The 17,676-nt window shown below is 42.0% G+C and overlaps 1 protein-coding gene across 4 annotated transcripts in view; it reads left to right on the top strand.

Moving 5' to 3' along the window:
* LOC111245820 (zinc finger protein 395-like) overlaps positions 1-14,827 on the top strand; it is a 139,529-nt gene extending 124,702 nt beyond the window's left edge. For all 4 annotated transcript variants that reach the window (XM_086979803.1, XM_086979805.1, XM_022794664.2 and 1 more), the window contains 3 exons: positions 8,842-9,100; positions 9,654-10,131; positions 10,489-14,827. In XM_086979803.1, the coding sequence (XP_086835929.1) occupies positions 8,842-9,100; positions 9,654-10,131; positions 10,489-10,566 (815 nt within the window). In that variant the 3' untranslated portion in view covers positions 10,567-14,827. The remainder of the gene's footprint in view (positions 1-8,841; positions 9,101-9,653; positions 10,132-10,488) is intronic.
* The last annotated feature ends 2,849 nt before the right edge of the window (positions 14,828-17,676 follow it).

Raw genomic sequence — 17,676 nt, 5'->3', positions numbered from 1 at the left:
AAAGGAAAAGACGTTTCTGCACTAGACACGATTCCTACGTAAACGCGCTATAATTCATATCTACCGCTGTGTTCTCACCAGGTTCGGCAGAACCTATCTCAGTTTGTTCTTCTTGGCTTAGAAATAATATGCTTCCAGAAAATTTTGTAGGAAAAGCCGAAAATGTTGAAATGATCGGGACAAAAGCTGGCATCATGGAAGCGTCGCACACGCCAAAAAGCCATCTATTTTCGCACCAAAGATATTAAGCGTTTCTCATCATTGTTCTCGGGTAATAGATAGGGTGTATGTAATTGGCTGCAGAAACGGGCGCTTGACAACAGAAACACGCCGACTAGTATGCTTTTCATATTGTGTGTTCGTACGCGATGGCGATTTGAGAAAACGCTGTTACGGTTTCGATTACTGTTTCTAGTCATGAAGGCCAACCAGTACGCTACAAATAGTCAAATCCTTTTCGATCGCCTAACTGTACAAATGAGCTAACACAAGCAACAGCGGGGTGATTTCGGGAGACGGCTGTTCGAGAAACGAGAAACAAAATAGAGCGAGTAGAGTAAAGGCGATGCATCAACTACAGGCAAGGAAAAATTATGACATGGAAGGAAAAAAAATTAGGCCAAAATAGGCTATTCTGGAAAGAACCGCTAGAACTGGTGACGTTCTAGGACCTTGGGATACTGCTTCCTTGTGGCGGTCGGCACCTTTTATCTTCGGTAGAATGTATGAAACAAGCACACATCTAGATACGTAGAAATAACATAGCGCATAAATTGGTTAGCGGCAACCAAATCGGCAGATCGCATACTCTATATACTACTACTGGTTGGTAGCTAAGGAAGTTTCGAAGAGTGTGGAGTGCACACTTTCCGAGTAGAAGCTACCGCCGAACGGCACGATACGCCTGGGGAGCAGTGGCCGCGATCCGTTGACGTCATAGCGGATATAATGGGTCGTTCGTGTACGATAGGAAAAACAAAAGAACAAAAATACCTAGTACGGATCCAACAGTAACACCAAAACTTGGTACCGATTTGACGGTACAGGACACTGAAAATAAATGGCTTATAATAGTAATAATGATAATACCATATGATGGCTTAAGTGCATGGTGAGACTCAGAGAAGAAATGTAAGGATTTCGTGAAAATACATCACAAAATTGGTTCATTCTCTAAAAGCTAAGTGAAATGGTTTTGTAGCAGTTTTTTTGATCATCAGGATTTTTGTTGCCAACTGTTCTTTCCAACAGTAGTAATAGTTTTCGTCTTGTCTTTTCTCTCCCTTGGCCAATCAGCTTAGAACCTTTTGCCCTCCTCCGTTATTCTCTAAAAAATATACCAAAAGAACGACAGAATTGAAAAAAAAAAGCTTTTATATGGGGATTTTTATATAATATGGCTTTATATGGGAATTTTTATATATTTCTTTATATGGCTCCATTTTGTCCCCCATGAAGTGCTCTTTCTATATCATTCGTTTGATCAAAGCTTGTTCCGATTTTTTCTTTTACCGTCCGGTAAGTTTTCGGTGTTGACAAATGTCAATTCAGATAGTACTCGCGCCGTGGCCACACTTTTGCTTAGCTTATTCTTACTGAACTGTCTATTTCCACTCACTTGTCGCTGAGTTGTTGTTGTTGTTGCCACGTTTCCTGCCCTGTAGTTTGTCATTGTTTCTGTCTTTCGCTCGGCAGCTTCTTTCAACTGGAGCGTCGCGCCCACAGTCAACAGTAAGTTGTCCTCAGGCCACAGGACCCAGCAGTTCTATTTTGATATTTTCAGCGCTTTATGCTGGCCGGGTGGTAGACCGCCGCGCCGAAAACGCTTCCCCCGTTGTCGACAATCAACCGACGCGCGAAATAGTCCATGCAATAACATGAGCAGAAACAGCAGCGTATAATTTACGTCATCGTTCCTTTACAGTCGCGCGCATATGTAGGTATTTGCTCTTGCCGCTTTTTGTGACTGCCCTGTTATACTTCGGTTATATAAAAAGTGTGGGTAAATGGGACACCCTACGGTGGTCAGGCCCTCGTGTTCCGATGTCACAATCGCCGCACACACTGGCGCTGTTGAGTAGTTGTGCACTTTGTACGTATGTGCATTATGTGAGCATTTGTGTGCATGTAGTGTTTTTCTACGTGTAGGGGGGGGGGGGGGGGGAGCTTTGTTTTGCTATAGTCGTTTGAGTCTCGGACCGCGCTGGCGCTTGACGATAGCAGCAGCGTCTTCTACTGATTACACTGATAGTCGTTACGTGTTCCATAGAACTCGTCAGCGGTAATAGTTTTCGTCAGCGGTGAGGGGAAATAAGTAAACTACTATTAGAGGAAACGCGGAAAGGAAATGGATCTATTCCAGTCGTTGAAACCTGTTTAAAAAGAACGGAAGAAGAAGAATCTGTTTTGTCACAAACCAAGAATTTCGTAGGACAGCGACAATCGATAACCAGGAGTATATATATATAGGGTTTGCTGTAAAAAACAAAAAAAAAAAAAAAAAAACAGAAAAAAGTGTTAAGACAAGGATCATACGAGTTATTCGCTTACGTATACCGATGAGCCTAACTTGAGCTTCGAAAGAAGTTATCCGATTTGGATCATGCCTCGTATGTGTAGCTCTTATCCTTCATTCATACATCGGATGATGATGCTTAGCAATGCGTTTTTCCAATTGTATTTTTTGGCGGTTAATAAACGTGTTTCGAGTTATAAGGGAAGCGATAAGCTAATGACTTAACGCGGTATCGTGGGTATCTAAAATTATACGCGAACGTATTGGTTGCATAGAACTTAGAACGAACTATAGCAGCTGGACGGATGTAATATAGCGTGCATTTGGTAACAATGAAACACATTTGTATTAACTATTCATGGCCACTGCATAAATGGAGAAAACGTAAAAAATACTCGTCATCCTTTGAGGTACGTGACCATCTCTCACGATCGACATAAGGACTACCGATTATCTAGAATACAATAGATCAATATACAGTAACTTATCTACTGATCAATCATAATACCGTTGTTTATTCAGTCACAAGGATTGCGTGCTGGTTTTTCAAAAAATTCTTCAGCAATCTCACCAAAGATAGGACATCTGATTGCATTTTCTGCAATATCTACTTTGTCTTCTGGGTAGTTGTTTCGGCTAAAGTAATGGCGCTGCTATTGATTTACGTCCAGGTGAGCTTCCGTGGACAGACGCGGAAACATGGTCACGTAACATGGGACTTTCTTCGTGATGCAATAAAACGACAGATCAAAAGGCCGTGGTTATATTCTGTTTCTACATTTGACCAACTCGTCTTGCCGACGACAAAAAAATGACATCTTAAGTGTCCCACCAACAATAACTCGAGACAACAGCCTCAACAAGTCATGACAGCTGATCGATGTAGGTAACTCTCGATGGGCGACGCGAATTGTTATACGGAGTTGTGTTGGCGCTGTACATCTGTCGTTCCTAAGGTAACTGCCAGCAAACTTAAGTGATTTCTGTATGTTGTGGCAAATTTTACGCGACGCTTCGTCTCACTCCCAATAAGGACTATGTTTACTACAGGTACATGCGTTTTCGAGTAGCTACGTAGATGGGCAAATAATAAATACTATTGCCAGCAGTGAAAAATCTCACTGTGATTATAATTACCATCACTGCAGAGGGAGGACATTACAACGACTGCCATAACAATACAAACGTATAAGTGCAAGCTGCTCTTGAGGAAATGGATACGATGCACTCCTCAACTTTTTTTTTTCGTCCTTGTCGTGCCTAAGTTGCGATAATGCCAAAGTTACCCCCTTACCTGATTAACCGTTCTCGATTTTATCTAATTAACTACTGATAAATAGACTAAACCCTAATAGTAAGCTAACCGTACATAGCCGACAAAAGTTTCGCCACGACGCGCGAGGGAACTTAGCAAACGACAAGCTTGAGTTTATTCTTGTTTCTTATATCATCGGTCTAACCACCTACTTCAGTTGTTTAACTTACTAATGCAACCGCCAGCCTGCCGGCCTGTTTCTCTATTTATTTAGTTATAACAATGGTTAATGAACAAATCAGGAAGGAAGCCGTCTGTCAAGCAAATAAATCGCCTAGTGAAATAATCACCAGCCAGGGCCATCCGCCCAAACAACCCACTTTGCGATAGCGTAGTATTATAGATGTAATGTGCTTCAGGCGTCGCCTGCCTATAACGTTTCTGTGTGTTTGCCCATAAACTATGAACATCTATAAGCGTTGATGCATTTTCCGGCTTCAGCTGCTCTTTTCGTTATCTTCTGTCCGGCCGAATAGGCGCGACGGGATTCGTTCGATCCTCATCGTTGTCAACCGATTTCGCCCCTGTATTTCCTATTAAAAGCAACGAGAGCCATTCGCATAGACGTATCAGCAGCAATCGCAGCCATAAGTAACAGCTGCTCCAGCACGCGGCGACAAACAACGCGCTCACTTTTATAAACAGGGTTCTCCTGACGCATATACGTCTATTCTTGTACCATACTCTACAACAGGCTCGGTTTCAGGACAACATGGACTTTCGATGTGAGCTAACGATGATGAATTATACATTCGCGGATGACGTCGTCCTAGCATGACAAAAAAAAAGCAAGGACGACGCTTTTCTGCGGCTGACGGGCGCTAGGTGCTCCTGTTCGATTCGTTTGTCCAGTATCCCTATCGATTTATTCGGACTACGACCGCTCGAACCGACCGCTTTACTGGCTGATGCCGCGCGTATACGCTAATCGAGAGTGGTGTCGGATATGTTAAACGGTAGTGATATTTTCTCCATATATCTGTGGTTGTCCTTAATAGCAAAACTGTCGTTGTTATAGTTGTCATGCGGGTAACAATAACGCGCGCGGGATCGCACCGGCCGTTCGCGAAAAGAAAAGCCAAAACGATAGGGGCCTTTTCGCTGAGGAAGAACGGCCACGGTCACATTTTCTGGATCTGTCCTATCATACGTTACTATATATATATATATATATATATATATCATCAATACGATGTTACTAGTATCACCTGTAACCACGTAGCCATGATCGTTGTTTTTGTTGTTGTCGTCGTTCGCCGTTGGTACAATTTCTGTTATTGAAAGGGCAGAAACTGTAAAAGTTAGAAGAGGACTAGAGCAGAAATGGAATATATAACAGATTGAGAATGATGAAATAAGCAATCGATAGGTCGAGAGTGGCGGAATTTCTAATAAGGAATAGATACTCGAATCTGCATATATTACCAATTTTGCTGCCTATGGCAGAGATGCCTTTTTTGTAAATGTTTGCTACGCCGTACTCACAATGATTTGAGATGATACGCAATAGTACGTACGTCATAGGCATATACAGATATGTCGTCTGTATATCTAGACGAAACGGATAGTAAAAGTTAAATGCAGCTACAAAAGCAGATTGGCGGCAATGTCTAAATCACTGTTTTAGACTGTTTGGCAATCTACTTCGTTAGGCTACCGATACAGCCTTTCTGTTGTAACACTATAACTGCACACTCCTGTATCTATATATATATATATATATATATATATATATATATATATATACATATGCGTGGTACTTCGTATTCCTGCGGTTGGCTGCTGTACCGCTCGTCGTAACGCGTGAAAGGTCACCTTGGAAGTGAATATGTATCTAAAACATCGATTGAGCCCGACAAAGATCTAATCAAAGATGTAGAAAATTTTGCTATAAATAAACAATAATAACTTGGTATTAGTCGTTGTTTCGGGCGTCCCTATCACTGGCATCAGCGTCAACTTTCTCCCACTCAAGAGGCGAGTAGAACAATTTTCGATTTAGAGTATCAATGATGATTTTTCTATCGCTGTTATGCTTCGTGATGGCAACGATATTCACGACGGATGGTGACAACGATCCCCCTATAATCAAAAAATGGACAGAGTTGACTCCGCCGATAGTCGTCGACAGCTTAGAAAATGCCGTCCTTTGTAACGAGGTAACTAACAATATTTCTAAATCAGCGGCGGCGAGCAGCAGGCAAAATAACTGAAGTTTGCCGAAGTCAATAACGATGCTTGGATACCGATTGTGATGATCATGTCGAATTTAGCAATGACTTCATGGGCAAGTGATGAAAATGCTAAATGTTGTAGATTTTGTTAACGTTGCTCTATGTAGAAAGTAGGTAGTTTTCATTTGCGACGGGCCTGCAGTGACTGTGACGATGATAACTACTATTCTACACCTTTGATGAAAGGTGACGACGAGTTAACACCAGTCATTCTTTAAATGCGATACTAAGATTAGACTCTAAGACTAAGATTAGTCGTGAACTCTAACAGGAGTCTATGCAATAGGCTGAAATTTACTTCAATATGAGATTGCAGCTGTGTCCCTTCGTCGCAATTATAAAGTCGTAGCATCGTGCACTAATTATTTACACCGATTTATCTTCAAGCATTTCCTAAGTGATCCATTTTGATCTATTCAAATACATCGACGCATTACAAAGTCCCGTAAGTAAACAGTGTAAAAAAACAGTAAAGTAAATAGCTTAGCGCTAATTAATTGCCTTTTAGCAAACAGTAAACTTGAGAGGGCCTCTAAGGTACACGTTCGAGGCCTGTTCCGTCCGCTCGTTCTATTTTAGGCATAAACGCTACACTTTTATATGGACGCACCAGCCATCTGTTGGGCGCTGTCACACTCCATTACTTTCCAGTAGTCTATCTATGAAGGCTATTTTTTTTTTGGTATTTTTCGGTATCGTACGGCACAGTGTACGTTCTTCTGAGTGCACCTATGACATTTGTACGCATAGACGTTCCCGATCCGCGTCTGTTCGTCGCTCTATCAGTCGCTTGGTTTCACCTGAGCGTATTCTTTTGCGCGACGCGGCGCTGCCACCACCACTTTGGTAAATCTGTGCTGCCATTGCGACTGCTAAAAGCAACACTCTAGTTGTAAAGCACTAACCACTGCAAACGCTTAGGTTTTGCGCGTGTCGCAAGCTACAATCCATCGTCCGAACACCCGACGGTAAAAAACAGAAGAAGAATGGACAAATTAACTCTAGTTCGAAGCCACTGCCACAGCCGCTGCGCCAGTTGGCATGATTGCTGCTTCGTTCAGAGGTCAGGGTGTCTCCATTTTTGCCGTTGCTCATACCGTCGATGGCTTCGTCTCGCTGGTAATCGAGCTTTTCCGTGATATATGACCAAGGTTTTTTCAGGCAAACACACAGCTTTTACGAGCACGTTTGCGGGATATGTGTTTTGCCGGCTCCTAACAACGCCTCGATAATTCCCATAGCAGTAACGTGTGTTGTGCTACAGGTCTTGAACGCGACGTAGACCCAGCCCATTCCGTATCGAAAGGGGCCGCCGGTTTCAAGTATTACGCGCAATACCGGACACAGAACCCGAAACATCGTAAGAGCACAGGCCAGATGGCCGACTAGACTAGTGTCAAACTTAACAGTCCTAATCGAAGCTAACCACAAGTTATAGTTCGAGATTCGTCTTGACTGACAAAAAGAATTGTGTTAATCCATGAGAGCTGAGTGGAGCTGCAATTCGTAACTCGACCGGCTAAACAGCCATAATAGCGAAAAACAGATTCCGAAATGTCGTTAGTGGTAGATTTTTGCAATACCCTTCGCTGTCACCAAACGCGATACGATGATGGCGAGGATGATATAACGTGCTCCCGTGATTTTCATTTCGTTCTGTCGATCCTAAAAGCACCTTAAAGGGCATTAACGCTGCCTGTCTAAGGTAAATGATTTAAAAAATCGGCCGCGTGAACAAAAAGATGAAGGTGTACGGAGCAACAGCCTTCCATTATAGTCAGCACGCAGATTTACGAAGCAAGCTTTCAATCCACATCTCGAATCACCGCGGAGACTAAGTCGATCTTGTGTGAAGTCGTTCGCCGCGGAGGCCCGTTTTCTCGTCTGGTATTAATAGGTTCGACGTTATGCATAGTTCACACGCCATCTGCCTTCACGGATGGCGGCAAAGTAGCCGATTGGTAAAATTGTGAACGCGTCCTCGCTGTTGAGAGCGTACGTTAGCTATGTATGAGCGCTATATAGGGTTCTATGAACGATGACCCGAATGCACAGTCTGTGCTTGTCTTTCGGTAGTCGTCAGATAGATCGTCAGATAGATGCATATAGTACGCGGCTTGAGAACAGAAGTGCAACATATAGCGCTAATCGCTTGTCCTGCTGTTCGAATCGCGTGAAGATGGGCCCACAACAAGATATACAACTAGAGACATGCAGAGTCTACGGTCACGTTGACGACGCATGATGACCTAAATGGCTGATCGATCGAGCGGACAGCAGTTAAGCCATAGGGAGGAGAGAGACCGAAGGGCTTCAGCGTATTGAGCGTGGGCGTATCTGTTTGTTACAAATAAAGGAGATATTTTCATTTGCTGACTGCAGCTGAATAAAAATGACGATGGTTAGAGTAGTACCTAGTTAAATACTGGTGACAGATTTTAAGGCAGGATAATGAGGCGTATTTTCGTTTGACTAGATCATGTAAATTTCCCCAGATGTTTAGATAGAGTTTATTCATAGGGAGCTTTGAGAGAATAGAATATCAACTAGCTTCCTTTAGCCACCAATATACTTGTATCCGTTATTTCATACGCAACGTTATCATTCTATCTCTTGCTTTTGGTAAATCTAGAGTTTTGCTAATTGCGGCAAACCATGCGCGTGGCCAACAACCGATATACTATAACTGATGCGCAAATACGCGTAGTAAAGAACCCATAAAATGTTACTGAATTAAGTTTAACTTTCTTGACATATATATTCGCTTATCTCTACAGTCGCCTCATCACTGTCTAGCCATGTCCCATCATCGGCTGCGTCCTCTGCATCATCAGCCTCGTCATCAGGATGCTCATCGTTCGATCCGCATTCGCTACTGCTGGCAGCACCGTCGGCAGCGTCATCGTTGTCGTCCGCCACAGGGGGCTTTTTCGATCTAGGTCTGGTCCGCATGAGCGAATCTCGAAAAACCGAGTATCGATGCACCCTGTGCGGAGTCCAGTTTGTTGCTTGTGACACCGTTCTTAGACACATTAGGTAAGTCACTAGTTGATGGAAGTTGCCCACTTCTGCTATATATTATAAGGGAAAAAAGATATTATAGGTACAGAGACAGAGATAAGGGCAATGTTAATGTCTAATCTAATATTCATAGCTTACTCGAACTACCTCCGTTGAAGGCAAAACAGAACTCGGTGTCACCTAACTTGAACAAAAGGGTTAAATGATTAACATATGATTATATTAATGTAAAATAGACTGGATCGTTCCCTGATATACTGTGGTGGGATCCGTTAATGACTATTAGGTATGCAGTACATGTATAATTTATATTTATATTTATGCCCTTTCGTATCCTTAGGTGTCTTTTTTTAGCGTACGCCCAATGAATAAGCCAATAAGTTTAATAGACAGCTCAGTAGATAAGCCTATTATATTTATCTTACATCGTTAAATTAGTAAATGCAAGCTGATTACCCACCTGCTACCTCCTGGTCGCCATCTCTGACTTCTTTGCAAAAGGCTACCGGGTGTCAATTTTAACTTTCTGCACATTCAATTTGTCTCCGCTACGTTGGGTTGTTATCAGATTTGCCCATCTCGACCAAAATGAAGCCATGAGTAACGATAATGAGGAGCAGTACTACATCAAAGTCGAGGTTGAGGTTGAAGGCAGCGATCCTGGCGGCTTCGATGGACCAGAGGGGGGCGAAGCAGGCGAACCCGAGGAGCTCGCGACCTCATTTGAAGACGATATGTCGCTCAGCGGCGAGTCGACGGATGACGCGTCCTCTCGACCGTCATCGCCTCCGTCGCCCGTCGCCTCCCAGCAGCCTTCTCAGCCCCCTCATAATTCGATCTTCATGAGTTCGGCGCCCACCCTGTCACACCTAGATATGGCTCGGCCGCCACACGAGGACCCTGAACTTCAACGCAAGGAGTTTTCCTCTTCGCCGATCAATATCCCACCGTTCAGGCACACGCAGCAGAAGAAACTCCAGACGAAGATCCACCTGAGTCCGAAACATCGCTCTCGGGGACGTTCGGAGAGTAGGAAATGCCGAAAGGTAGTTAATCCGTTAATTAAGTTCGATCAACGGATTCCAATAAAAGTCATGATTATATCTTTCTACTTGGACGAATTTCTGTTCAGACATCCATTGTGTTTAACAAAATAGCTTTTCTGCTAATACCACGTATAATCTTATAGATTTTACTTTCCAATGACATAATGTGGCGCAAGGACTGTGACAATATGCAGAGATCGAGCAATCATCTTATTAGTTGTGTAAATTTGTCAAAATAAAATATTGATTATATCAGTTCTCAAATCCGACCCTCAATCCATATAACAACGACAGTCAGCCAACTAATACCTATTTGCTTCGTTGCCCAACTCCGTGTTGAACAATTTCTACCTTTAGGTGTACGGCATGGAGAACCGTGACCAGTGGTGCACGCAATGCAAATGGAAGAAGGCTTGTACCAGATTCGCTGACTAGGTTCTCCATGCCACGCTAGCAAGTCGTCGTCCGCTCGAACCCTGAAAACGAAGGGTCCGTCACTTCTGAACGATAGACGCTCCGGTACGGCCATGCACTTGGCCTGAAACTGACCAGAAGCTGAAAAATACCGGATCATATGTGCTTCTAGTGAGGCGCGCGGGAAGGAGGAATGATTATTTTGCGGTGACGAAACAGGTGAACAATGATGATGATGATGATGGTAGAGAAGTAAAGGAGGGATTGCTGAGGGACGCTGAAGAGCGCCGTGAGGACGAAATTGGAGGTTGGCGGGTATGGAACAGAAGGAAAGTTAAGTCAGAATTAGACGTCAGCGATAAACTGCCACTGAGTCAACCGCTCAGGATACCCGGGCCCCACTGTATGCCGCAGCAGCAACAACAAAAGGTGGTGAAAGAATCATTGACGAAAATTGCAGACGAAATAGTCCAAGCGAACGGCTACACCGATATATCCGTACTGAGATCGCTGAATTACGTTGACGAAACTACAGGACATATTTAAACACAAACCGAACATTCAAGTCCCGCAGGGCTCGGGTCTCCCTCCCCAACAAAATGTACGCCAATAATAATAATAACGCTGATGATAGAATCTAGGATGATAAATGAGTTACTTAACTAATACTTCTATTACTCATACTATAGTATCCCTATGACAATATTAGATAATTTCTCGCTACGCAAAGAAGATCTTCCTTTGGACATTTCCTTGCGAAATGAACGGACGCATTCAATTAGATCATTAAGCGATTAAACAGACCACACCTGAGTGTCTATCAACAATAAGAAATCATGAGCAACTATAAAGCGTAGCGTGAGCGACGCTGACGAGGTAGATGACGGTATCCGAAAAATAGAAAGCGATAATTTATGGAGGAAAAAACTAAAAGTCGAATCATTGGGGTAATAGTAGTACCAGTGCGCCTCAGCACATATCATAAGAAGGCAACGGGGCAACACGAAACAATTAACGAAGCTCGTAGGTAAGTTATCGGGACAAAATTATGGACTTTTTCGCACTCCTTCAATATTCCTCTACCTTAATACGAACAGGCAATTCCTCCCCTCAGTAAACTAAGAAAACAAAGTCAGGAACAGCAAGCGAGACGGTAAGATACAGGGAGGCTATTTAGAAATAAAAAATAGTTCGGTCGTTACGGTCATCGACAAGCAGGAGTACATCTACAAATTTCTGCTACATCCTCAACTACGTTCGCTAAAAATCGTATATGCTCCCATTGGTACAAATGTTCGTGCAGATGCAAAAATGAACAATAATGATGGTGATCGTAACGCGTACATAGTTTTTATGGGCCGCTATATATCGGCTGAACTTGAATTTCCCCTTTAAGCAGATAACATATCTATCAATATACACCCTTGCCTGTCGCGGCTCTGGAAGTTGCATAAGTTACTGAACTTCTCGAGCGAGGTCACTTGGCATCATAAGCGAATCCGGTTTGTCTAGCAGGTTCATCTCGGTGCATTCAGTATTTAAAGGGTGGTGTGTTAAAAAAGAGAAAAGTATAAGAAAGCGACTCGAAATCGCAAAGGACGTCTAGGGCGTGTCCGAGATGTTTTTAGTCTTGTTGACACGTGCTGCGTGTTCGAATCGTTGCTAAACGTCGGAGCTTAGCTGCGCACACCCCCGAGGCACACGTCCAGGAAATTCGACAGTAATAAGAATCGTAGAAAGTCTATCTTCTGTTCGAGGATCAAAGCGTTTTCAGCATCCTACCCATTTCCCGTCTCAAATTCAATACCATCTATTGTTACGGGCGACAAATAGCCGTCACCTAACAGTTCTCCAAAGCAATGGCTATCGAAGCCAAAAGGGAAGGTCTCCGCATCGCTTGGTCTCATACGGACCGGTGCACGATAGGCAATGCGGCAACCGCAGTGATTGCAGTCCGAACTGGACGGAGCTCGATGAGCTCGTGACATACATGCTGCATATAACAGTTCTTACATAATAATAATAATTATAATGGAAATTCTGCCGATGATGAGATATGGATAATGAAGTACACACATATATTGATGCGGATGACACACTGGAGATACAATACTATATGACGATAATAGAAATATTGTTGATTGATTGATTGATTGATTGACTGAGTGCTTGATTGTGGATGACCGATGTGACGATGATGATGATGATGATGATGATGATGATGATGACGATGATGACGATGATTAATAATAACATGATAATGATTATTAGTATAATGTGAAGATGACACGAATCATGGTCGAGGTCTTAAGTACACAATAATTATATAATTAGTGATCAGCCATTATGATCATTAATTAACTATGTATTCATGACGATAATAGCAGATGATTATGTATTTATTGACGTTATATATTATATTATTATTGCTTTAACTCTTAGTTACTCTATACCATTAATATCTAACAGTAATAATGGCAACCATGACATAAGTGTATGGATACTATCATTTCCTTGTGGCTCTTGAGAATATTAGACATCATTCTTATTATAGTTATTTGTACGAGAGAAAAAATAACCAATCGAAACGATGATCCTCTCGTGGCAGTACGCCATCGACACCGCGCGGCCTGGATAGAACCGAAACTCCGACTGGAGGTAATTCGATTAAAGATAAGTTCTATTTTCCAAAATTCGGCCCCCCCTTGTCCTTAATAATGTCGACCTTCTAATATATTCGATTACGTACCACATAGAGAGAGATAAGCTTATTCCTTTTTCATTGGAGTGCAACAATGATTTTTGATGTATACCAGCTGTTGTTCGATGAGCTAAAAGCCCTTGTTGTGTGGTATTGTTGCTTTTGTTAATGGTTCTCGGAAAATTGACTACTGACTCCGAATTGCAAGAAACAATGTTTGTCTGTATATGCGTAAGCCAAGCGTTGCTATCTAGTAAAAGGCAAAGTCGGAGAGACCGAGTGAAAGATGAAAAATAGAACAAATCATAAGGAATACAGCGGTCGAGCGAGAATCAATACAATGGCCAAAATCTACACTTGTTGAACACTTGAGATGGGCATACGTACATATACAAATGGACGCTATGAAGCATTAACGAGGTAATAATAATCAACTGATAATTGTACCTATCTAAAGAAAAGCGTCGCGGTGCCTTTGCTTAATTCTGTGGGGTGTATTTTTTAAACCACATCACTATCATGGGAATGCCTGGATTGGGTCTTGCGCAAGCTTCTTTTCCTTCGGTTTGGGCCAGGAACACTTGGTTCGTCAATTTCGCCAAGCTACCCCAGATAATGTCATGTGGAGTTCTCAACGACATCTTCCGTTTTGCGTGCTCCATATTTTTTTAACTGTGTTTTGTCGAGGGGCTAGAGGATATGGGCTGAGTACCTGTACTATTTTTTGTTTCATGCATGTATATGCCCTTTGAGGTATACGTTAGTTACAAGCTGTTGCGCAAGCTTTTGATCCACAACGCAATAAAACGAATAGAGGGCGTGTATTGTTTCTGCCGTTAATCATGCTCGATGAATTGTTTTTACGAATTTTAACCAGCATCTTAACGCCCCCGTGGGGTGGTCATGTTTTTGTTGATTCGACTTTATTACTTTGCTACCACTGAGCCCTGCTAGAAACCTTTAAATAGACAAATTTTACACAGCGCAATATTATGGGATACTCTGAATTACTTCCTGTATTTGCTGTTGTCCACATCTAACGATATTACGACTATTGACATGCCCCATCTGTTCTTAATTCCTCGATACACCGCGAACAATCTACGCACTATCAGGCTTCGCCGGTTCTCATCAGAGACCGACCGACCTGCCTGCCTGCCTGCCTGCCTGTCTGCCTACCTACCTGCCTGCCTGCCTGCCTGTCTGCACTACCATAGATTCGCCTTTTTTGCTGTTTCAACGGGACATTTACTGGTCCAGGTCCCTTAATCTACTCTACCTACTAGAGTTTGTTTCGTATTTTCAGCTAGCCGAAACTATGAGGTGCGGGCAAATTAATAAAACTATATTGATATTATATAGGACATATAGCGAACACGATCATGAACAGTTGACGACGAGTGACCTTTTTTTGCGTCAAATATACAATGGCATTCGAGATCATAATGGTGATGACTAATAAGCGTACTATCGGCACAATTAACGATAGAGGATTATATACGATCTATGATTGACGAAAAGAAACGTACGACGACAACGCTCTCGTAATAATAAATATATTACTACTACTATTATATCTAAGTATCAGATCAGTAATTCTTAATGATTTCAATAATGATCAATCATTGCAACAACAATGCTGATTAATATTATATAACTATTGTATAATTCGAGAGATGGACATTTCGTACGTACAGACGGCTACATACATACATACATACATACGTGCACACAGACAGACACCTAAAAGAAAATTAGAAGAAAACAAACAAATAGATGCAGACACACAAAAACTAGATACAATAGAAGAGGACCGGGTACGATAGAACACAAAAAATTGTATGATTACAATATTGCTATCGATGCCGTAATAATTATACTACCCTGTTGTTTGCTGTAGATACGACAAGAGCAACCAATAAGAGTAACCGAATATGATGACGATGGTGGTAATGACGAGGATAACGATAGGTAGTTCTTTCGACCCATGTTATCTCTGGGCGTGGTTACGCTGACGACCGCCGCGGCTCGTCATTGTTCCGGGCCACGACGGGTTGGTCAATCGGTCGAGCTTTGCGTGCCGGATTGCCCGTCCCTCGCTGGTCATGTGATGATGCCGTATGGCCGCACATGAAAGCGACGGCGCGCACAAACCCAAAAAAAAAACACATTGATACTGATTGTAAGAATATAGCATCGACGACTATGATGATGATGATGATGCTAAGGAGAATAAGTAAATGTTGATAATGATGACTGTGAGGATAATAATGCTAGTAATAATAAGATTCATAGCGATAACAAGTATCGTACTGACAATGGCTATATAATTATAACGAGCTTGCCGAAGCCACGGAGGTACACAATCACACCACTTCATCGGAACAGGCATACGGAAAAAAACGTTAAAAGTATACCATTATACACACAGGCAATCATAATAAAACATCGATCATACAGATATAAAACAGCTAGAGAAACAGCGTGTACAATGGTTGTTCAGCGTCTGTTTTACAATCAAACCCTTGCCGAGTACGTGCAAAGAATACATGATAAGTAAATAGATACCGGTACAATATTATGCGATAATATGGAATAATAAAATTATCAGCTCTGAAGATCGGGATCCGCGCATGAAACGATTAGGCAAAACATTCAGATCGCACTTAACAAATCAGATGATGATTGTGATTTATGCCAGAAGCGCGGTTAATCTTTAAGGGACAATAGAAAGTGAGATGGATGTGAAACGAATGTCGCTAACAAACAGATGGGGGTCACCCACTCACTCGTAGTGAACTCATCGTACGCATGCCGGATACACACACGGATAGTTGCTAAAAATAATAAGGTGATTATAATCAGGATAACGATGAAATATATATATATATATATAAATGAACTGACAAGATGCCTCCTCTTACGGACAATGATGCAATAATCATAGGTGACTTATTGATTGATAGATTGCGTGCTTAATTAATTTACCATGGGTAAAGAACCGGTTGATTGATTGGATGAATTTCATCAACATGGTCGTCGATAGCGCCCACCAAAGACGCAGTATAGCCGATATCAGGATCGAGGTTGGTAGGTGCAGGGAAGGAAAAGCTCCGGAAATAGCTTCAGCCAAGAATGAGTGTGGAAATAAACGTAATAGGAGATTGCGGATATTTCGAAGGGGTCAGAACGAGAAGTGGTTCGAAAGAGCCAGTGTACCAGTGCGCGAGCAAGGACAAATCGAGTAGGAGAAATGACGCATTCAGGTGTCGCTTCCATCGGACTTGCGGCCTGTGTGTGGATATTGTTTGTGATTAGGCGGTACACACAGTTGGTCGGCCTGTAGAGTAGACGAGGCAGAACAACCAACTCGGTAATGCACTCTGCCATTGATCTATTATGGTATTGGATTTTCTTTTTCCTAGCGGAGGATAATAAGCAGTAAATAATGGCTGTTGCAATTTTAGTACTTAATTTCCTATTTAAGATATCCACTGTACGGGGTTAATGACGAAGACGATGAATAATAATGATAACATATATATATATATATATATATATATATATATATATATATATATATATATATATATGTGGAAATACCATAGGGCTCACTTTCATGGCCCATTATTAAGGATGATTTTCAGGGATCATCCGCCTTCTGTGATGGCGTAAATACAAATAACAGATATTATGCTCCCTGAGCTTTGCTTAGAGGGGTCATTAGTCCTGGCTTTCCGTGTTGAGGGTCGACTTCACAATTGAAGTACGTTAACCTCGCATCAGAACTTCATATATATAATTGATATTGTCTTGTACGTTTATTACATACTTTTTTTTTTTCTACGATTAGTAAGAGTGTAAGCGGTCATTTTAAAATCAATTTTGGATGGACCATTTAAAGAAGGTGAAGTGGAGGACATTAAATATCTGAAGTTAGATTTCAGGTTCCTGCAGCTAACCGCATCTGTGCGCGTACAGTTAATATTAGCCGTTATATTCCTTGCCAATTCTGTCTTTGTGATGAAAAGACTACTGATGAAAGGCACTGCCTTGACTAGTTTTAAATAAATGGACCCAGGAACAGATGATTTGTGCTAAAGTTATACCCTATGTCTGTCCTTAGCGTTAATAGCCTAACCATATCTTATAGCCTTTTGATTATAGTTACACAAAGAAGAACAAATATGATGCAAAGAGTAAACGTTTATGCCAGTCGCTGCTCACAGTTAACGCTTCTGATGAGATCAGGCGGCAAAATCTTGTAAATCAGAATGGCGTATACAATTAACAGGATTCTAGTAAAGAGTGCAATTGTTCGATGCTTTCTAGCGTATCCCGCATCAGTTTCTGATCTGTATGATCGTTACCGTTGCCATAATGACAATCGTATGTATTAATTGTAAAATCATTTTTGTCCATGCTGTGTG

This window comes from Varroa destructor, unplaced genomic scaffold, assembly GCF_002443255.2.
Source record: "Varroa destructor unplaced genomic scaffold, Vdes_3.0 BEIS01000002.1, whole genome shotgun sequence".
In the NCBI taxonomy this organism is placed as follows: Eukaryota; Metazoa; Arthropoda; class Arachnida; order Mesostigmata; family Varroidae; genus Varroa; species Varroa destructor.
This window is presented reverse-complemented; position numbering and strand designations above follow the sequence as displayed.